Source organism: Hyperolius riggenbachi, chromosome 9, assembly GCF_040937935.1.
Source record: "Hyperolius riggenbachi isolate aHypRig1 chromosome 9, aHypRig1.pri, whole genome shotgun sequence".
NCBI lineage: Eukaryota > Metazoa > Chordata > Amphibia > Anura > Hyperoliidae > Hyperolius > Hyperolius riggenbachi.
This window is the reverse complement of record NC_090654.1, coordinates 112,465,572-112,489,006: the sequence shown is the minus strand read 5'-3', so window position 1 is coordinate 112,489,006 and position 23,435 is coordinate 112,465,572. Positions and strand designations below refer to the sequence as shown.

At 45.9% G+C, this 23,435-nt stretch overlaps 1 protein-coding gene across 1 annotated transcript in view; it reads left to right on the top strand.

The window, feature by feature from the left end:
• LOC137531702 (matrix metalloproteinase-18-like) overlaps positions 1-23,435 on the top strand; it is a 60,289-nt gene that overhangs the window by 32,863 nt on the left and 3,991 nt on the right. Inside the window, exons 4-6 of the mRNA XM_068251660.1 lie at positions 5,501-5,735; positions 7,947-8,306; positions 11,058-11,224. Of these exons, the coding sequence (XP_068107761.1) occupies positions 5,501-5,735; positions 7,947-8,306; positions 11,058-11,224 (762 nt within the window). The remainder of the gene's footprint in view (positions 1-5,500; positions 5,736-7,946; positions 8,307-11,057; positions 11,225-23,435) is intronic.

Genomic DNA, 23,435 nt, shown 5'->3' with positions numbered 1-23,435 from the left:
TTGTAATAACTGTAAAACAGCTCTGAAGAGTTATTAAAGACAGGAGTTAAGCTTAGTGGATTGAGGCCAGGTATGCAGGTGCCAGTGACAAGTACAAACTCCAAAGGTTAATTAAAGCAGCGGAAAATATCATTGGTACCCCCTGCCACCGCTAGACCTCCTCCACTCTACCAGAAGGAAGACAAGAGCCACCAAGATTTTGCAGGACCCCTCCCACCCTGGCAATTGCTTCTTCAAGCTCCTCCCATGGAGCCGCCATTATGGATCCAGAACCTCCAGGCACAGGAGCAATTTCTTCCTGCAAGCAGTTCTTCTGCTGAATACTAGCCCCCCTTCCAGGTCTGCCTTCCTGTGGCACCCTAGCCCCTTGGCCAGCACCACTCTCTGGCAGACCACTCTGAACTTCCAAGCTTAACGCTTGTCCCTACATTTCTAATTTGTATGCCTCCCATCTTGTATCAATGTAATCTCTCTCAGTTTGTAAACGCTACATCTGTCATGTTATCTGCTATAGCCGTGTGAACCACAAATATTTCCGGGTACATCAACTGCGTACTAGGCAAATAAAGGTGATTTTGATTCTGACAAAGGAAATATGATCTCATAATTCCAAAATAGCTTAGTAAATGTCTGTTGTTAATAAAAACACCCATGACACATTTACCAATGCTGTTACAAGGTGATCGGTACAGATGGTCAATGACTAGCATAATATTCTAGCTTCTATGCACATTTAATGCAAATACAGCTTGGATGTGAGACAATCAGAAGTGGCAGGAAGTGCATTTGAGTTGCCCAATACCAAGCTAGTCTATCTGCCTGCCAGAGAGAGACCTAAAGCCCAGCAGGGGTAGACAAAGACATAAACAGTTAGTCCTGAACATATTAAATATAACTGTACATTTTTTTTATTTGTCTTTCTAAGAAATGGTGTACTACATACCGCTATGGGAAAATATATCATTCAACTGCCAACGGCCTGCCAAATATTGGCATATGTCTTTCATGGGGCTGACATAAGCAAAAAACATGTTATTACATTTCTCTGTAATGGAATACACTTCATTAGCTATGTTTAGTTTCAGTATGTTGTATATTTTTAGCAGATTGTGAAAATGCTTTCATATATTATGTGCAAAAAGCAGAAGGCAAAATATGATTATGTCATTTATTTCTGATGATTTTTTGCTGCCGGAAGCCTGGGGACACCCAGCCTGTATCACAGGGGCAGACCCTGAGTACCACCCACAAAGCAGAGATATATAAAAAAAAAATAAAACTGCAAATCCACCCTTATTCATTAACCAGGGACTACCTGTATTCTTAAAGGGGAACTTCAGCCTAAACAAACATACTGTCATCAAGTTACATTAGTTATGTTAATTAGAATAGATAGGTAATATAATCTCTTACCCACCCCGTTTTAAAAGAACAGGCAAATGTTTGTGATTAATGGGGGCTGCCATCTTTGTCATGGGGGCAGCCATCTTTTTGGTTGAAAGGAGGTGACAAGGAGCAGGAGACACAGTTCCAACTGTCCTGTGTCCTGATTACCCCTCCCAGCTGCACACGCTAGGCTTCAAATGTCAAATTCAAAATGTAAAAAAAAAAATTGCACCAAAACAACAGAACGAGAACAACAACATCAGAAATCCCATCATGCTTTGCACAGCATCAGGGGAAAAAAGCCCGGGCAGTTTTCTTCTGTGCAGCTAAAAATGAGGCTTGTATAAGAGAAACAAGGTTCTGATGCTGTGAAACTGTTAAAGAAACACAAAGCCTTTTCAGTGCTGCTGAGTCGATTTTTAGTCCGGAGGTTCACTTTAAATTACACCTGAAGTTAGAGGGATATGGAGGCTGCCTGGCTGTCCTGCTGATCTTCTGCCTTTAATACTTCAACCATAGCCCCTGAGCAAGCATGCAGCAGATCAGGTGTTTCTGACTAGAGATGGCCCGAACCTCCGATTTTCGGTTCGCGAACTTCCGCAAAAGTTTGGTTCACGCAAACTTTCGCGAACCGCAATTTACTTCAATGGGGAGGCGAACGTTGAAAACTAGAAACACTTATGCTGGCCTGAAAAGTGATGGAAAGATGTTTCAAGGGGTCTAACACCTGGAGGGGGGCATGGCGGAGTGAGATAAACGCCAAAATTCCCGGGGAAAAATCTGGATTTTACATAAACAGCGTTTTAAGGGCAGAAATCACATTGAATGCTAAATTGCAGCCTAATGTGCTTTAAAACATCTTGCATGTGTATACATCAATCAGGGAGTGTAATTAGAGAATTGCTTCACACTAACACACCAAACTCACTGTGTAACGCACCGCAAACCGCTGTTTGTGTTGTGACGGCAGTGCTGGACTGGTGCGCACCATGGCGAGATTGCTCTTCCTCAGTGATATCAGGTAATGTCTGACTGTCTTATCAACTTTCGATGGTTCTTTCTCTACCATTGTTAAAACTTACATCTATTTTTTTAAATACTTGTTCTGCTTGCTGTTCGGTACCTGCAGCGAGAATCTTTTATGGAGGGCAAGTCTGCCATTGTGAGTGACCATGGGTAATGGCCGGGGAATCAGGGTTCGATTCCGGTCCGGAGTGGGAGCCTGGGAACTGGCTACCACTACCGCACATCCAAGTAAGTACCCTTTTGCTGTGTAAGTAATGTACCTGCCCTGACCGTGCATTGCAGACCAGGCATCTGTGGTCAGATTGACCCTTGACCCAGCGCAAGACAAACCAAATCAAAAGCATTTGCCAAGAATGTGTTATGGAGGGCAAGTCTGCCATTCATTCAACTGTGTGAAACTTTCTATTGTACTTTCTCAGTAGCATGGTGATCACGGGTAATGGCCGGGGAATCAGTGTTCGATTCCGGTCCGGAGTGGGAGCCTAAGAAACGGCTACCACCACCACACATCAAAGGAAGGCAGCAGGCACGCTGTGGGCAAAGGAGCAAGAAAGGCTACCACACATCCAAGGAAGGCAGCAGGCATGGCATGCACGTCCCGAGGTAGTGACCAAAAATAACAAAACAGGAGGACTTTCGAGGCCCTGCTGTATATGACACTGATCGACTTTATTACCTGTAACGAGAATCTGTTATGGAGGGCAAGTCTGCCATCCATTCAAGTGAAAGGTATGCACTGACTGCCAGGTATAATACAATGTGCAGTCACAGATGCAGTGAAAGGTATGCAGTGACTGCAAACAGCTGTTTGTATAGTGACGACCATGCTGGACTGGTGCACACCATGGCCAGAGTGCAGGTGATTGTGGCTTTCCAGCCCATATGGTCGCCGGGCTGAGGTAGCTGAATGACAGAACAGTGACTGTCTAGCTGATCAAATTTGGTCTGTCCACAATGAAGCAACGACCTTATTATCTTGGGTGTGCCGCCCCCCCCAAGACACTCATATAGCCGGCAATCATTGCTTCATTGTGATACGCAAGCCCCTTCACTGCGGCAAGGTAATGATCACGAAGGGGAATTGGCACATGTACATGCCTTTTTTTTGTTGTTACAGCTGCAGTGCAACTAGAAAAATTAGGCAGGCATGTACACGGACCAGAAAAATTAGTATAGCGGCCGCTGCTAGGAGCGGCCTTAAAAATTCAGGAATCTGCCTGGAGTCCTGGACCCTGTTGGTGGTGGCGGAGAAGGCAGTCAAGCGGCCTGTGGGCAGAGATGCTGTGTGGGGAGCGACTTAGTCTTGGGGCAGGCAGTCACACGGCATGCAGGCAGAGATGCTGTGTGTGAGGACTGACTTAGTCTTGGGGCGGGCAGTAGACCTCCGGGATCCATGCCTCATTCATTTTGATAAAGGTCAGGTACTGAACACTTTTGTGACTTAGGCGACTTCTCTTCTCAGTGACAATGCCTCCAGCTGCACTGAAGGTCCTTTCTGACAGGACGCTTGAGGCCGGGCAAGACAGAAGTTGGATGGCAAATTGGGACAGCTCTGGCCACAGGTCAAGCCTGCGCACCCAGTAGTCCAAGGGTTCATCGCTGCTCACAGTGTCTACATCCACACTTAAGGCCAGGTAGTCGGCTACCTGCTGGTCCAGGCGTTGGTGGAGGGTGGATCCGGAAGCGCTAACGCTTGGACTAAAGAATGTCCGCATGTCCGACATCACCGTGAGATCACTGGAGCGTCCTGTCCTTGCCTGCGTGGACATGGGAGAAGGATTACTGGCAGTGGTACCTTTATCCCGTTGTGCTGTGACATCACCTTTAAACGCACTGTAAACCATAGTTGCCAGCTTGTTCTGCAAGTGCTGCATCCTTTCTGCCTTCAGGTGAGTTGGTAACATGTCCGCCACTTTGTGCCTGTACCGAGGGTCTAGTAGCATGGCCACCCAGTACAGCTCATTCCCCTTGAGTTTTTTTATACGGGGGTCCCTCAACAGGCTGGACAGCATGAAAGACGACATCTGCACATTTTGCATGAGTGTCCAGTTGTTGGGCCAGAACATTCCCATCTCCCCAGAGTGTGTCCTTCTACTGAAATTGTAGAGGTACTGGGTGACGGCTTTCTCCTGTTCTAGCAGGCGAGAGAACATAAGGATGGACGAATTCCAGCGAGTCGGGCTATCGCAAATGAAGTGTCTCACCGGCAACTTGTTTCTCCGCTGAATCTCAGCAAAGTGTGCCATGGTCGTGTAAGACCGCCTGAAATGCCCACACAACTTCCTGGCCTGCTTCAGGACGTCCTCTAAGCCTGGGTACTTTGACACAAATCTTTGAATGATTCAGCACATGTGCCAAAAAGAACAGCAACATAGAAAAATAATTTACAGCTCATTTTACTCTGGAAGAAATATACTTCTTTTTTGTAAGTGTTTAAAGTACTTTAAATGTTATGATTTTCGCGATAGTGGTCCTTTAAATAGATCATTGGGGTAGTCTTTATGGCTGATATTGTGGCAAAACTCCTTCCACAATGTGATGTCAGGACCATGGTCCTGACAGTTTGCTGTCTGTGAGCCTCATTGCATTGTGGGAAATAACAGCTTTTTCCAACTTCCAAGCAAACAATATTTCCCTTTGTACATAGAACTCTCAGTAACGAACATTCCGTATAGATCACCTGGCCCGGGCCGAGGCAGAGGCGAGAGAGGCTCCAGCCTCGAGGCGCAGTGTAGGAGGAGGCGCACAACTCACACAGCTATCCTTTACCTATTGTGTCTGAAGCAAAGAAAAATAAGAAAAGGGGATACGTGGAAGTGACGGCTGGGGTGGGAGGGATGAAGGGGTGCACTTTGGTATCTCAGCCTTGGGTGCTGGAGGACCTTGCCCTGGCTTTGTCACCACCAATCAGAGAGAGGAAAGATTTTACAATGGTCAAACACTCACTAAATAATTTATAAATGAATATTGTAAACAATACACAATTTGATTCATTTTGTCATTTCCCTTTAAAATTATTAGTTTTGATTATTTATTACTCATTTGATGCTACAGAATTAATTGGTTTGTCAATACTGTTTATTTACAGGTTTGGGAGGATGTATCGCCACTGAAATTTGTAGAAGTGGGTGCCAACAGCACAGCTGATATTGACATATTTTTTGTGTCTGGCCTGCATAGCGATGGAGAAAGAAATGCATTTGATGGCCCGGGCCGCGTTCTTGGCCATGCCTTCATGCCACCATTAAGCAAAAGCAAGAAGACCCTTGATGGCGACTTACACCTAGACAATGATGAAAAGTGGACAATTAATGAAAAGAAAGGTGAATAAAAGGTGTTGCCACATCTGAAATAATGCAGATAATGGCTACAATAATAACAGGGTTATCAGAAAATAAAATGATGTAGCTGTGACAGTACACTTGTACCATTATAAAAATAATGAGTGATCAGTGTTGTGTCATCATTTATCACTCAATATTTAACTATAGATTTCCAGTAAATACATATATTTTAATTATATGTAGCTTTATAATGTTTATGTTTAGTGAATTGAATAGTTCCAGGCAACGTTTACAGTGGCCATTGCATTGCGTTCCTTGTGACAGCAGGAATGCAACGCAATGGATTGGGAAAGTGGTGCCACACGTTATGCTTATGTTGTGTCCGGGACAGTGAAGCATACAGTCAATGAAAAGTATGCTTTACTTTTACTATTAACGCATTACAATGCCACAGCCCATTATACCGCAATGCACCCATTGCACTGTGAACGTAGCATAGGTGGAGCATTGTGGTGAGGTAGACCGCACTACACTGTACAGCACCGCACCACTGTGAATGTAGCCTAAAGCTAAGGAGGGGGATTTAACCTGTACCATAATTGGGTTGGAAATATAGAGTCTATAGTCTAAATACTACTAAAACATAGTCAGGTTTAATGTAATAATATACAGTAGCATCCGCTGATGTAGGACTAACAAGATGCCATCTTACCAGTTCTGCAGCCTAGATACAGATGAGATACAACAAATCACCATAGCGCTTCAGGCTAAAAAAAGGATGCCCAGATGGAGATGTTGGAAAACCCAGATACATATCAGCTGGAGACAGTCAAAATTAACATAGTGTCCCAACAAGGTCTTGAAATAAACATGGGCAGCACGGTGGCGTAGTGGTTAGCTCTCTCGCCTTGCAGCGCTGGGTCCCTGGTTCGAATCCCAGCCAGGGCACTATCTGCAAAGAGTTTGTATGTTCTCTCCGTGTCTCCGTGGGTTTCCTCCGGGCACTCCGGTTTCCTCCCACATTCCAAAAACATACAGATAAGTTAATTGGCTCCCTCTAAAATTGGCCCTAGACTACAGTACTTACACTACATAATATAGACATATGGCAATAGTAGGAATTAGATTGTGAGCTCCTTTGAGGGACAGTTAGTAGATATATATATACACTGTACAGCGCTGCGTAATATGTCGGCGCTATATAAATATATAAATACTAAAAATAATAATAATAATAATTTCTTTTAAAGCCTCATCGATTGAGGAGAGTAACAGGTGAAGAGACAGAAAAAAGAAAAAAATGTGCCTCCTCTGGCTTAATAAATGAAAATACATACATAAAAATGTACACTTGTCTCCCAAAAGAAGCTCAAGAGCAAAACTTGCTAGTAGATGCTTGAAGTCCCCCTAAGGAAGGGGAGGTTACCTGAAACGCGTTGTGACGTAGGTTCTTCCCAAGCTAGTTCAGCTGCAGAGTCCTGTGAGATGGGAACGTTTACTGGCTTTGACAGGGATCTGTTGAGGCAGAGCTGCTGGCTATTGCTTTATGCTCTGACTCCAACCCTATACCAGCACATTTTGCTCTTCAGCTTCTTTTGGGAGTTGAGTACACATTTTTATCTGCGTGTTTTCGTTTACTAAATGCATTATGCCAGGGGAGGCACTTTTTTCTTATTTGAAATACAATGGAGGAATTTAACTGCAGCAAATACCGTTATAAAACATAGCTTTTAATTTAGCAGTGCAGATAAACAAGTGTATACATACAACTTTCCAGGCACAATTCAGCTAAATGCATACAGCACAGAGGTTTAAAAGGTCAGTAAGCTAAGCCTTTAGATATTTTATGTAATAGGTAATGTTTACACTTTAATTTGCGGGTCTCCATGTTTAACCTACCAAGCGATGCAAAGAGTCCGGCACCATCAAGTAAATGTAGCTCTTCTATTGTTTCATATGACAGGCTATCATGAAACGACGTTTCGGAGCATGTTGCTCCTTTTTCAAGTTGGAGACTGTCACCAACTTGAAAAAGGAGCAACATGCTCCGAAACGTCGTTTCATGATAGCCTGTCATATGAAACAATAAGAGAGCTGCATTTACTTGATGGTGCCGGCCTCTTTGCATCGCTTGCTACAGATCCGCCTGGTGACCGGATAGCCTGGCACATCAATCTGGACTTTGCTGGTGTGCTGCCTCCTGCTATTCTCCATGTTTAACCTATTTATTACATATTGTTAATGTTCCAGGAGTAAACCTTCTACAAGCTGCTGCTCATGAGCTTGGACATTCCTTGGGACTTGATCATTCTACTATTCCAGGAGCTCTGATGGCTCCAACTTACAAGGGCTACAAGCCATCATTCCAACTACATCGAGATGATATTGAAGCCATTCAATCCTTATATGGAAAGCCTACAGCAAAGATAAGCCCAGGTTCTCCACAGGCAGGAAGCGCCAAAGTGGTCACACCTTCTCCAGGGAAGAATGTCACTTCCAGTGGAAAAGAGATTAAGGACCCTAAAAAGCAGTCAATAGTCAACATGTGTGGTGATGAACCCATTGATACATTTGTGTCAACCAAAGAGGGTTCAATTTATTTATTTAAAGGTAAATTCAATGAGGTTGTTGTGGACTTGTCATTTCAATTTTACATTTGTTATTTCAAACTTTACAAAATGTGTCCTTCAAAGGTTATCAGTTGCAGTATGAAACATTTTTAATAGATTAGATGTTTCATTTGACAAAAACATTGACTCAAACTAAAATTCTATTAGAATTGAGGGCATCCCCAGTCAATACGTAATACAAATATTGATTAAGTATTGATCAGGAATACCTTTTCTTGCTTGCAGTAGGGTCGGTGGGATACCCAAGCAATGGCTTCATGGCTTTGTATGGCATCAGGCAGTACAACATTAGCACTAGTGTGGTTGTGCAAAGAACATTAGGAATTTTGTCTAATATCAGATGGTATAAGGTGGTCAGCCAGGCAAATGATCGATATCAGAAAAATATCAGTTTACCTTACAGATTGCATAGTGTATTGCTAGGTTGCGACTGACATTTAACATATTAAAGTAAATCTGTAGTGAAAAAAGTGCCCCTAGGGTGTAGTTACTTTGGGAGGTAGAAGCCTTACATTTTTGCTTTAAACCATTAAACACAGTAAAAAGATTACAAAAAACACTACAAGATTTTGGTCCGATGCCACTTAAGGACCAGGCTCTCTATGCCTGATCTGTGCAGCGTAGGCTCTCCAGCCCACAGCACAGATCATGTTTGCAGCATGGTGATCAGACTTCCCCCCCCCCCTTTTTTCCCCACTAGGGGGATGTCCTGCTGGGGGGGGGGGTCTGATCGCTGCCGGCTGCCAGTGATTTGTGTGTGGGGGGGGGCTCCTCAAAGCCCCCTCCGCAGCGATTTCCGCCCTCTCTGCCCTTCCCACCCTCTCCCTCACGATCTGGGCTGCGCAGGATGGATATCCGTCCTGCGCCACCTAGGATAGGCTTCGGCCTATCAGATGCCGGCGATCCCCGGCCAATCAGAGGCTGGGGATCGCCGATCTCCTTTACGGCGCTGCTGTGCAGCAGCGCCGTATAATGTAAACAGCAGGGATTTCTTCCCTGCGTGTTTACATTTAGCCTGCGAGCTGCGATCGGCAGCTCGCAGACTGTTCACGGAGACACCCTCCAAGAACTGACATGGAACATTTCCATGTAATACCACTTACGACCAGCCGCCGCCTATCGTCGTTAGGCGGTCGTTAAGTGGATGAAGCTGACTGATATTCACTGCAGGACAAATTATCAGTTAGACTTGTTATGAAGCTATTTTAAGCAAGCAAAGAATAGAAAGTTATTTGTTTCCCAGACTATGGAAATTCAGAATATTCTATTTTCCCATCAGGTTTGCTTTAACACATAATTACAGTAAGCTGACACATATGTAAATATACTTGCATATAAGCTGACCCGTGTATAAGCCGAGGTACCCACTTTTCACTCAGAAACCAGGAAAAAGTGATTGACTTGTGTATAAGCCTCCTCCCCAGTATAGCCCCCTCCACAGTAGCCAGATGTGCCCCCAGTACAATTAATTCTACAAAGAAAAGCCATCCATCTAACCAAAAAATACCAGACGGACAATGACTGCAATATGAAGTATAATTTATTAGGGACATATCCCAAAAAATATAAAAACAATTATGCTCCATGTATTTATCTTGACTGCCCCAGTACAAGTCAGCCCCCTTCTATCATAGACAGATGTGCCCCAAGAATGATACAGCTGTGTCTCAAGAAGCCACTAGATGTCGTCATAGCTGAGACACAGCAATTGCCACACAGGAAGAATCCCCAATCATTACACCACTGACACATTGCTTGCACGCTCCGCTCCACAAGCCAGGGGACACAGGTGGTCTAGAGCAGCACACTCTGCACACCATGTTGCAGGGGGTGGGGGGCACAGACACAGCAGGGAGCCAGTTGGCAAGAGCAGGATCACTAGTGCAAGATCCTTATGGCCCATACTCACGAGGGACTTTTGTCGCCTCAACACGCGGCGCGCGTGTTGCGGCGACAGGTCGCCCGTGAGTATGGGCCGTTGCACGCGCGCGCACCCCGAACTGTCGCCCGTCGCTCATGTCGCCATGCGATTGAAACTTTCAATCGCATGGCAACAGTCGCCGCCGCACCTCCGCCGCAACTGTCGCTAGTCCGCGTGAGTACGCGGACTAGCGACAGCAACATGATAGTAAATAAACGGCGCTTCCGGCGGGGGAGGGACAACGGCGACAGCTTCCGTCGCATCAGTTGCCAGGTCCCTCCGCCGTGTGTATGCGGAGGGACCTGGCGGCTAGCTGTCGCCAGCATGTCGCAAGCACGCTCCCGTGTGCTTGCGACATGCAAAAAAGTTGCCCGTGAGTATGGGCCATTACGCTCCTCTGCTAGTAACAAAACCTGCTCCAACATCCGTTCTGCTCCACTGATTCACATATAAGCCAAGGGGGGTGACTTTTCAGCACATTTGTGCTTAAAAATTAGACTGATACACGAGTATATAAGGTACGTCTAGTACATTCATCTTATTGTGACTAGATCACGGTCTTCACAATATATCCTTGAGGTGATATACCAGATCCTGAAAACAGAAAACTTTAGATATCACATGATATGATGTCAGATTTCATGTAATAAAATAGGGTGTACAGGTGAGACAGGCCAGTGTTCAGATGTTGTATTTACCACATCACATAGTGTACTCCTCATATCATACCAAAGTGTCTAAGCATACAAGTAAGGAAAGGTGAAACGCAAATAATAGCATGAAGAACTGACGTGTGTGCACATTTTATAGGTGAATACTTCTGGGATCTCAGCCATGGAAAACTGCCAATGGCACCAAAGAAGAAACACCCACAGCTAATTTCTTCCAAATGGAAGGAGCTCCCTGCATCCATTGATGCGGCCGTGAGATTGCAAAATCCAGTGGCGGAACAGGATGGAAAGATCTTCTTTTTCAAGGTGATCAACTTATTAAAGTATGCTCTGTACAATGTAGTACATCTATATTTACTCTCAGCATCAATAGCTAATAATACCATTACAGTTGTACCATTATCTGCAATGTAGCTTTTTAGTGAGTTGATCATTTCCATATTACAGCATGCATGCCATTAAAACAGAGGTTGAGTGCTGTACATGAAAGTGCTCATAAGCTGAGAAGGGGAAACTTCTATTCTGTTATCCTTACATCCATTATAGTAAGTGTGGCGAACATTACGGCAAGTCGTTTGCGTAATCGCCAACGATTTTCGTATGGTCCCAAACCATCACTGTCAGTGCTGTGTAACTGTACATAAAAAATGCCCTTCCTTTCTCTTCCCCCCCCCCCCCCTCTGAGAGCATTGCAGAGAGTACAGTAACCTTCCCCCCCACATCCTGTGTCAGGTCAGGAAAGAATTTCACACGTGGGCAACACCCCTGGGTAGAGCCATTTGGCTACCCAGCTCGTGTCTCCAAGCCAGCTCAAACTGGCTGAGATAGAAGTTCCCTCCAAACCAGGGCCCGCCCTAGACTTTTTGCTGCCTGAGGCAAATTTTGAAAAAATTGCCCTGCACCAATCCACCCCTCCCCCCCCTTGGGGCCGTCGAGCTGGAGGGGTAGCGGGCAGGACGGGGGTATTGGGGCTAGCGGTGGGAAAAGGGGTCGGACCCCCCCCTTCCTCGCCTGGGTCCCCAGATCTGCGCTCCCCTCCAGCTTTAAATGGCGAATAAGCAGCGGACAGTAAGAGGCACGGGCGGGGGATCACTCACCTTCCTCGTTCCAACGTGCGCTCCACTGACGTCACTTCCTGCAACGCCGGCCACGTACAATACAGTGGGCGGCGTTGCAGGAAGTGACGTCAGTGGAGCGCACGCTGGAACGAGGAAGAGGTGAGTGATCCCTCGCCCGTGCCTCTTACTGTCCGCTGCTTATTCGCCATTTAAAGCTGGAGGGGAGCGCAGATCGGGGGACCCAGGCGAGGGAGGGGGGGTCTGACCCCACTCCCCACCGCTAGCCCCAATACCCCCGTCCTGCCCGCTACCCCTCCAGCTCGGCGGCCGCCCCCCCGCACCCACGGACGGGCGGATGCTGCCCTTAGAAATTTGCCGCCTGAGGCAAAAGTTTCACCCCGCCTCATGAGCGGGCCGGCCCTGCTCCAAACTCATAGCTTCTAACAAAGAGAACTTTCTTTTATTAATAATTCAAAATAGGTTGGGCACAGCAAGACAAAAAGAGCACACTTCTGGTAACTGGGGCAGAGGGAAGTGAGCGGTTTGAGCACAGTAACCCACTTCCAGACCCAGAGGAAAACGGAACCGCGTCTGAACCAATCGCTTTAAATGCTGAGGCGCATGGTGGCCGGCAGGAGCCCGCCCATGCCAACCATTCCTGTGTTGATGAGGCTGGAATGCAGCATGCTTTACAAAAACTGGCGGACACAAATCCTGAGCTGTACCTGCAGATTGTCAGAGAAAACGCTGACCGCTCAGAACGCCAGGCGGAACGGGAAGCCTCAGAACACCGGTGGCTTGCCGAGAAAGAGGCGGCAGAGAGAGAATCCGCCCGCCTTGAAATGTCCAAACTGCGAGGGCAAGGCCAAAATCCCTCGCAAAGTGCTCCGGAACCCCGGCCCACAGCAGGCCTGTTTGGGACTCCAAAGTTTAAATTCCCAGAAATGGAGAAGGGAACCGACCCGGACACTTATTTACACTCCTTTGAAAAGACTTGTCAGCATCATCTGCCCCAGGAGCAGTGGGCGAGATATCTGACACCCAACTTGCGGGGCAAAGCGCTTGAGGCGTTTGTGGACTTACCCGCTGAGAAAGACAATGACTATGAGGCGATAAAAGCTGCAATTATCGCCAAATACCAGCTGACCCCAGAGGTCTATCGTAAAAAGTTTCGCTCCCTGCAGAAAGGCCACACCGACTCTTACATCGACATGGAGAGTCGCCTGCTGACCGTGTTCAGGCAGTGGTCTTGGGGCCTCAAAAAAGACTCTCACCAAGGTCTGGAGGACCTCATCATGCAGGAGCAGTTGCTGAACTGCTGCACTCCAGATGTCCGGCAGTTTGTCTTGGAGCGGCCACAGAGGCCGGATGCTGCACCTGCTACTCATCCGCCTGATGCCACATATGTTCCGAAGTGTTACCACTGTGGACAGCGAGGACACCTCAAGTCTGCCTGCCCCGAGGTGAGGACGCCGTCTCCAGAGCCTAGCGCAGAATTGGCTAGCACATCCTCTACTGCACACGCCTACCTCGTCATGGGAGCAGCAAATCCTCGACTTTCTGGAAATCATCAAGTCGTAGAAGTGAACGACCAGATCGCTGTTGATTTCCGCGACACAGGCGCAGAGCTTACCTTGGTTCGCTCTCATCTTGTAGCCAGGGAGAATTTCCTGCCTAATGAGTGTGTCACACTTGTGGGAGTTAGTGGCGCACGCGCACGCATCGCCAAAGCTCATGTTGTTCTCAATTGGGGAAGGGGGCGCCGGACAAGAGTTGTGGGGGTGACAGATGACATCCCAGTGCCTGTGCTGTTGGGCACCGATCTGGGCACCGTACGATCCTTTTATGAACCTGTGATCAACACCCCGGATTGCCAGTCTGGACCCACTCAGGTACTGTACAAGCTTGGGGTGGGACAGAGGGAGGCAGCCAGGGTAATGGTACCTAGCCCTCCTAGGGAAGGAGGCAAGGAAGAGGTACCTGTTTCTAATGGACAGCTGTCTAATCACGGTTTGTCTGATTCTAAACCTGTCACTGTTGTTCCAGATACCTGTGTACATGATGTGAAAAATGAACGTAACTGTGATGTTAATGTTGTACCAGATGTTGCTAATAGCTGTCTTGCTGAATCTCACAGTGCTAAAAATGATGTATGTTTAAATGTGACAGTCTCTAATCTAAGAGGTAACAGTCTTGTTTTGCCTGGGTCATATCCGTGCAGGGCAGTGGAAGCAGGCCAGGTGTCAGAGCAGGCAGCTGGGGGCCTAGACATCCCCTCCTGCTATGACAGCCAGAGTGCTCCACCATTGCCTGTTACCAAACAGCTGGTGGAGACATGCAGTGCCTTCCCTGTCTCGCCCTTGCATATTTTCCCCTTGCAGAAGCAACCCAGTGAAAAACTGCTCAGAGGTCCACTGTAACGATCGGTGTAACACAGAGAGGGTCTGATTATTGGTGATCTGCAGTATCACCAAGAATACAGATATATACCCGATTATTGATGATTAGTGATCATCAACACCCTGGAACTAGTCTGAAGTATAACAGAATGGTAATACAAGTCCCTAATATGGGTGTGAGGTCCTTGATCATCAACACCCTGGAACTAGTCTGGATATAACAACTGGTAACACAGAATCTAACAAAAGGTCTGAGTGCTTCCACGTAGTGATCGCAACGGCAGACAACCAGTGAATGACCAGCACGCAGTATATATAGCACAGCGCTCTCCAGCGCCTCCCCTAAGTGCTGGACCAATGGGAACTGGTTGAATCGTCAGCTGACCGGCTTGGTCAGCTGACTCCCTTCTGGCTGTCATTTAAGTTCTGCCTCTCAGCGCGCGTGCGCGTCCTTCTGAACCTGTGTGGACTATCAGTCCCAGCCACACCAGCCATGTGTTGTGTACCACCCGCCGCGCTGGACGCGGAACCAGCCACACCGCTATCAGGGCATGCGGTGGTTTCTCCGCGTTCAGCCATAGTAGTAGATGTAGGCCTACGCGTGCAAACCGCCGCGTTGGACGCGGAATCAGCCGCCTTGTTCTGAACACACACGGCGGCTTTTCCGCGTTTTCTCACATCCACCCTCTATCCTTCCTGGAGAAGGGGCAAGCCTCGCCACCCAGGTGAAGGCTAATTCGTTTTTTAAAATGTGCTCTAATGTCCACCTAGGTTGTGCTGACCAAAATGTTGTGCCAAGGTGTAGTCAGTTAGAGCAGGGGTATGCTACGCTGCTTCCAGATTCGCAGCCTGACAACCGAGAGTCAGGAAGTGACCCGGATGTCAGCCAACGACTCTCTCCCTTACAGGAAGCGCTATGCAAACCCAGCCAGGCCTTTAGAGGTAAGCCTGTTGGTGTGCATTGCCCCGTCCGCAAAGTGAACACTGGGACACACCGGACCATGAGGCCTTATGCTTCTAGTGAGTTGTCTGAAGGGCAGTCAGATAAGAAGACGAGAACCCGTTCAGTAGCGAAGCGGCACGTAGAGCGGGTCTAACAGACCCACTCTGTGCGGCCGACTGGTAGGGGGGAGATGTGGCGAACATTACGGAAAGTCTTGTGCGTAATCGCCAACGATTTTCGTATGGTCCTGCATACTGCTAGAGGTTAATAGAGCATTCTCCAAGTCCTAGTACATTTACAGTAGCGGGTTGTGTAACTTGCTTGGTGGCAGATCTTTGAATTGTATGTGTGAGGTGAATCCGTTGGCATCCGAACACTCCCTTCGCGAGTCAGTTCATCAAATTGCGAACGCGGGTTACCCTTCGTGATGAACAAATGACCGTGTAAAGGGATTTCTGACGCTGATCGATTGCCCCATCCGCAGACCGGCCTTGCAGGCTGTGACAGTAACAACAGCATAAAAAAATACACAGTTTATTTTGTGTAAACAACAAATGGTCAGAAATCCCTAATTTCAGTAAATGTAGACAAAAGAAACAAGAGTGCACTCAGAGCATCAATTGCTTAAAGGACATCTGAAGGAACAGGGATATGGAAGCTGCCATATTTATTTCCTTTTAAGCAATAACAGTTGCCTTGCTGTCCTGCTGATCCTCTGCCTTTAATACTGTTAGCCATAGCCCCTGAACAAGCTTATGCAGATCAGGTGTTTGACATTATTGTCAGATCTGACAACATTAGCTGCATGCTTGTTTCTGGTGTGATTCATACACTACTGCAGCCACATAGATTAACAGGGCTGCCAGGCAACTGGTATTGTTTAAGGCTTCTTGCACACAGGGACGTTACAGGCGCACGTTAGTGCAGCCTGTAACGCTCCCCCAACGCACAGCAATGTAACACAAGTGGGCTGTTCACACTGCCCACGTTGCGTTACATTGTAACGCAGCAAAGTGCTGCATGCTGTGTGTTCTCCGCGGCTAAGCCGCGTTAGACTGTTTGCACATGCTCAGTCATGTTGGGGAGGAGGGGAGAGCAGCCGGGCACATGGCTAATTAATATTCACTGCACTCAGTGACGTGCAGTGTTTACTTCCTGGAGCGGCCGCTCTGTGCAGCGATTGGCCGGGTGGGACCACGTGATGCCGCATGCGTCCAAGAGTACGCATCACGGACGCCAGAGTGAGCTGCACAACGCGGCTCACTCCGACGTCCACACCAGAGCGCACCAGGCGTTGCATTAGGGGCACGTTATGTGCCCTATAACGTCCCCTGAACGCAACGTCCTGGTGTATAACTAGCCTAAAAGGAAATAAATATGGCAGCCTCCATATTCTTCTTACTTCAGGTTCCCTTTAAACAGGCCAGCCGGCCGAGGAATACTCTCACCTTCAGATGTTGCTGGTAACACCTGTATAGGTATTCCAGCTGGCAAACTGGTATCCCACTAGCTGGAGACAGCAAAAAGGTAAAGCCGGCACCATCCAGGTAATGTTAATGCTGTTTTATTTGCAGAAAAGCATGCAGAGAAAAAAAGAGCCACATAAATTCCAGGGAAAGCGAAGGACACTAAATGGAAAAAATGCACTTTAATTTCAAAATATATTGTCGCCATACATTGTACTAGGATCATAATTTACATGTTGTAATAACTAGGACAAACAGGAAAATCAAATGTGTGTGTTTAATCTACAGTAGCGTTTATTATTTTTAAAATGTAATGCCTGAAAACTTAGAAATAATATATTTTTTCACTTTTCCCTTTATGCCCTTTAAAATGCATACAAAATAAAATAATCCTCGCAAAAAGTACCACCGAAAGAAAGCCTAATTGGTGATAAGTATTGATAGAGTCCTTGGCTAATGAATGGGAGCAGTGTGAAATGCAGAAAATTGCTCTGGTTTTTAAGGGGAATTAACCTAGGGTAGGGAAGTAGTCAAGAAAGGCAGGGATGTTAATTTTAACACTTGAGTTGGTGCTGCTGATTTGTATAACAAAAGAGGCCTGAAAAAGCACAATGATGTGGCAGCAGGTGCTTTTAATGTGCTAATTGAGCAGTAAGGGTTTTAGATTTGGTATCTACCTTTGAACTCCACTCCAGACCACGGGGTGCATAAACATTATATGGTCTCTATAACGTGGCTACACACTCCACATAAAAATGATAGGAAGCTATTGTTATGTGGGAGCGAGTCAGTGAGTTGTATATGATATTTAATTTAAGTATCCTTAATAGCCTTATTTTGAGAAACCTAATTTCTGTACACCTCTCAATTTGTTATTGGTGAATGCAAACCCAATTAATGTTCACTTAAAGCGGATCCGAGATGAAAAACTAACTATAACAAGTAACTTGTCTATATATCTTATCTAAAGTTTAGATGGTTTATACAGCAAATCTAGCTGCAAACAGCTTTAACAGTTTATGATTATTTATTCCTGTGATACAATAAGAGCAGCCATGTTCCGTTTGTCACATTACACACAGGCAAGCTGATCTGTATCTCCAGCCCTCAGCCTGTAAAAACTTCACTCCCCTCTCCTCCTCCCTCCGCCTCTGAAATCTCTGGCTAGTAACCTCCTCCTCCTGCCCAGACTGAGCTCCCATAAGCTCTTGCTACTAAGGCTCAGAGTGCCAAAGCACTCTGGAGAAGCTGTGGGCGAGGCTTGTTTAGTTTATAGGGAATCAGAGTATTAAAACAAAACAAAAAAAAGTATTTGGCTTGAGGAATGCCCTATAAACTATAAGAAAGGAACACAATTATGCAATGACTTAGGCCTCTTTCACAGTGGGACTTTGCGTTTGATGCGAAGTTAAAGTCGCACAACGTGCCCCTAACGCAGCGCATGTAGGTTATGAAATTGGACGTTATTTTGCACTGCGTTATGTGTCTCTTGGTGCGCCGTTTTCGACACATACTGATGGAATGAAAACGGAGCATGCGTTACATTTAAAAAAAAAATTACTGAGCATGTGCAACACTCATAACGCAGCGGATACATTGCTAAACGCACAGCATGCAGCACTTCTTAATAACGCTACACGTTACACACTAACGCAACGTGTGCACTGTGAATGTCGCACAGACTTTGCATTGCTGTGCGTTACTCTGCGATAAAGTATTTTATAACATGCGACTTTAACGTCGCACTGTGAAAGATGCCTAAAAGTTTATCTCTGATCCACTTTAATGATCTTCCTCTTCACAAGACAACAAACAGTGTCTTGCCTGGGACATCAAAACAGCCAGAAAGCACCCTGCTCCTATTCCAACTTCTACCCAGGTTATGGTGTTAATGCTGTTTGATAGTAATACTTTTCAGTAAATCTGACCTACATGCACGCTGCTGCTTTGCCTATACATTTAGTCCATGACCGTTATTGTGAAATGTTCTGTTTACTGATCTATAAAGAACTGGTTTTCTGAACTCACATGCTCACTGCTAGATGATGTGTACAGAACCTTTATCCCATAGGTGGATATTGCAGTACAGAATATTCCAGATGCAATGTTTTTCCAGAAAATCAACTCACAGCAAGGAAAGCAAATAACCATAAAAAGGGGTTCAAATTACAGAAGTACATGCAGTTCTTAAAATAAATAGAAACTACAACACAGAGGACAAAAGGACCTTGCTGAACTGAGTTTCACTGGGCAAATATGGCATATGGCAGCTAGTGGAAGTAGCACTGGTGCTACTCAGAAGCAACATGATGAGACCGACAGGAAGATGGGTTGGCCATATTGAAAAGGTGTATTCTGAGGACATGTTTTGTTTATGGCCATCTAATAGAATAACCTATACTTTATATATTACATACCTAGACAGTGGCTTTAATGATTGCAGAGTCACGTCGGTGCACAATGCCCATCTGTCCTGCTTAGCCTCTGTCTCTTAAGGTGGGTATACATCTACAGATTTGGATGTACAATTGACCATTCGATTTGATCATTTTATCGAATCAAGTGTGTTCCAGCATGCCCAATTGATGAAAAGTGGCTGATATCATGTCAAATCAACCAGCTTAGTTGATTGAGATGGAATGCAAGATATCGGTCGATCATAGAGTAATTTGTCAGGAACCGCCCCCCCGCAGCAAGCCTGCAGATACGGTTCCCGACTGCGGGTTTGACCAGATCGAGAGGGGAAGCAGCCTTAGTCGAGCTAACACAAGGCTGTGACCCCTCAGAACACTTCTCACTGCCACCACTAGCTGTTGCTAGACACTTCCACTCTGCTGTCGAGTGATCTGCACGCAATCCGCGTTTCCGAATTCGGGTCAGCTTTGCGCTTTAGGTCGAATACGGGAACGCCATGCACACACACACACAGTACAATCGTACAGTAGCACGGCACAATCAGGCATAGAACTTGTAATGCAAGTTACACTGCAGTCTCTCCTTCTAGGCTATAAGCGTTAGTTGAGTACAGCAGAAGTCAAACTTATTAAATAACGATTTAATATTCCAGAAAAAGTGGAACAATGCAGAAAATAATATATACAAAAGATTTACAAAAACAAAGTAAAAGTTACAAAGATACACAAGACAATTTGCTTAAAAATAAAACGGGAATAAACGGAAATTGAACTTTTACCAGCGCAAATGTCCAACCGTGGAGGGACGCGAATTTTCCGATTCGATCGGGATCATCTCTGGTGATGCGCTACCCTCAGGAGAAGATAATTTTTAGGCATCTAGCCCTGACTTTTATACTGGGAGAGATACCTGGAGGCTGCAACTTCATTGGTAAGGAGAGGAATTAGTTTTAATTAACTTTCCAGACATTTCCCATCTCTCCATATTATATTTACACACATCAAAGACTTCCCACTCCAAGTTACAGGTGACAAACACATTGGTGACAGTATTTCCTAGCAGATCTGACTGGCTATTGACTAATTAGCCATCCCCTTGCCAGAGGCTAGTAAACCCATTTAGCAATTAGCATTCCCTGCTCCTATTCAGACCAAAGGGTAGCCGATCCCCTGTATCGGCTTCAAAGCAACCGTCTGATTAAGTATTTCCTAATTAGAAGCAGACAATGGTAGCTTCCTCTGCTGGACAATGAATGTAGAGTTAATTTACATTTACATACAGGAACTCACATGAAGCCGGCTGGCAGACTGGCATACATACACCTCTGAAAGATACACAGCAGATGAAAAATAGGTCTTCCACGAGGTATAACACGGCTGCTATGTTCTGCATATTACCGTACATATCATCATCACCCCAATATATCATCACAGAATTGGCTACTGTTCACATGTAATTCAAATGACTCTCAATCAATTAGCATTCAGGGCATGGAGGCATGTCATCGGTCAAATCGATTAATGAAGGTGAATCGCATTTAATATTGCTTGTAGTGTGTGGGCCACTAGTTGATCGACTTTCGATCAACCATCCACAAGTCGATTCCCCAATAAGGTGGATCGCTTTGTCGATTGAATCAGAGTCGCTGGATATATGACTACCTTAATACTTTTACCCATAAACCGTGACCAAACATGCAGATCAGATGTTTTTTTGACAAAATCTGACAAGTTTAGCTGAATGCTTATTTTAGGGGTTTGATTCAGACACTACTGATCATAAAGATGCCAGGCAACTGATATCATTTAAAAGGAAATAAATACGGCAGCTCCGTATGTCTCTCACCTTGAGTTCCTTTTAAGTCTACAAGGACTCCCAGATTATTATTATTATTTTAAGTTAATATGATTTTCTATAGCTCCAACATCTTCCACAGGACTTTACAGAGTATACAGTATAGTCATGTCACTAGCTGTCTGTCAAAGGGGCTCACAACCTAATTCCTACAGTAGACACACGACGATCATAGTCTAAGGCCAGATTTGTGGTGAAGCCAATTCACTTTCTGGTTTGTATGAGGGAACTGAAGTGCTCTCCAGAAAATTACATGTTGCATATACAGTATCTTATTGCAGAAAGTGTCCTGGACAAGTTTTGAACCGAATACTTAGTAGTGCAAAGCGAGAGTGCTGTTCACTACGTCACTGTGCCGACCAGATTTTCTATCCTTCTCCAAATAACATGTTGCATTTATCTTTTAGGTTGCAAATACGTAACTTTACACTAATCTACATAGACTCATATTTATCATCATTAAAGCACCTGAACACAATATCTTACACCTACAAATCCAAGTGCAATAATTAAACATCCATTGTGCATAATGTGTAATGACCTCTTGAGGACTGACATGATGCCAAGGTAATGGCACCAAGCCTATGTACTACCAATGTTTATAAAAAAAAAGGCCAAACTATTTAGCCAGTAACTATAGTTCTCTTGTAGGAGATGGATTGTTACAAGACCACAGCTGGTCTTCTGAGGGAAAGACTAGCATTTGCCCCCTCTCAGCTCCTCCCCAACTACATCATGATGGTGATAGGGGAGGAGCTTGGGTGGTTCATATACTGCTGTCCTCTCATGCAGGGGCATAGCAATAGCCTAGCAGCCATGGGGTCCTGGAGCAGAGGGGCCCCAGTAGCTACTTGATGTATTCACTATTACATTTCTTGTGTTCTTCCACCCTCTGACTATCACTGCTCATGGACTATGTACAGTGTAGATTGCACAAGAATGTAAATTGCCTAATTTACTCATATTCATAGGGTAGAGGCAGGTGTCATTGCTAAAGAGTGCCTACATCTGAGGGCCCATGAAAGTTTCTCTATGGGGCCCCATAATCTCTAGTTATGTTACTGCTCTCAGGGTTGGAACATCTGGCATTGACCCCGTCAGATAATGCTGCAAACCCAGCCAGCCAAGTAATAAAACATTTTTGCATTTTTTTATGTGTAATATGCAAACCTTTGCACACTGCAAATTTAGATATAGTCTACACAATATATATTAAGGCCCCATTCACACTAGAGCGTTTTGCCGCGATTTCGGCAAAATGCTCAAACGCTAGCACTTTTTAAAAGCGCTAGCGTAATGAAACCCTATTGCCCCGTTCTTACTTGGGCGATTTGCGCTAATCAGCGTAAATCACCCAAAACGGGCAAAAACGCAAAACACAAATGCGTCGCTTGCACCATTTTCAGGCGCTTTCCCGACGATCGCGTTTCAGTGCTATAGAAGTGCTAAACGTAATCGCGGCAAAATCGCCGCTGTGTTCAGTGGTTTTTCTGTGTGAAATCAGGGAAAAAAATCACTCCTGCAAAAATCGCCGGCGTTTTGTAAGTGTGAATGGTGCCTAAAATTACATCAAACTAAACTAGAGCTAACCACTTAAGGACCGCAGGAATTTTCTATTATCTGTGCTGCGTGGGCTCTTCAGCCCCCAGCACAGATCGTGTGGCAGGCAGGGTGATCAGACTTCCCCCCCCTTTTTTCCCCACTAGGGGGATGTTCTGTTGGGGGAGTCTGATCGCCGCTGGCTGTTTGTGTTTAGCGGGGGGGCTCCTCAAAGCCCCCCTTTGCAGCGCTATTCCCCCCTCCCTCTCCTCCTCACTATGGGCGGCACAGGACGGCGATCCGTCCTGTACCGCATCTGATAGGCTTCAGCCTATCAGAAGCCGGCGATCCCCGGCCAATTAGAGGCCGGGGATCGCCGATCTCCTTTACGTCGCTGCTGTGAAAGCAGCGCAGTGCGACGTAAACACCGGGGATTTCTTCCCTGGGTGTTTACATTTTGCCTGTGAGCCACGATCGGAGGCTCGCAGCCTGTTCACGGAGACTTCCTCCGTGAACTGACAGGAAACGTTTCCATGGAAATACCACTGCGACCAGCCGCTGCCTATCGGCGTTGGCTGGTCGTTAAGTGGTTAAAATGCTGCAATATAATGGGCTCGATTCACAAAAGTGTGCTAAGTGTTAGCACGCCTGTGAAAAGGCCCTTAGCACGCCTAAAGAGCTTTAGGTCGCGCTAAGCTTCACACGCTAAGTTATCGCGTGCAAAGTTTATGTGCGCCGAAAACACGTTGCACCGTGTGACGTCTCGGGCGCACCCAGTGCGATGTTCCGTGCTTACCTCGCAGCGCTAAACTTTGCACGCGATAAGTAAAAGCTGCAAGCGTG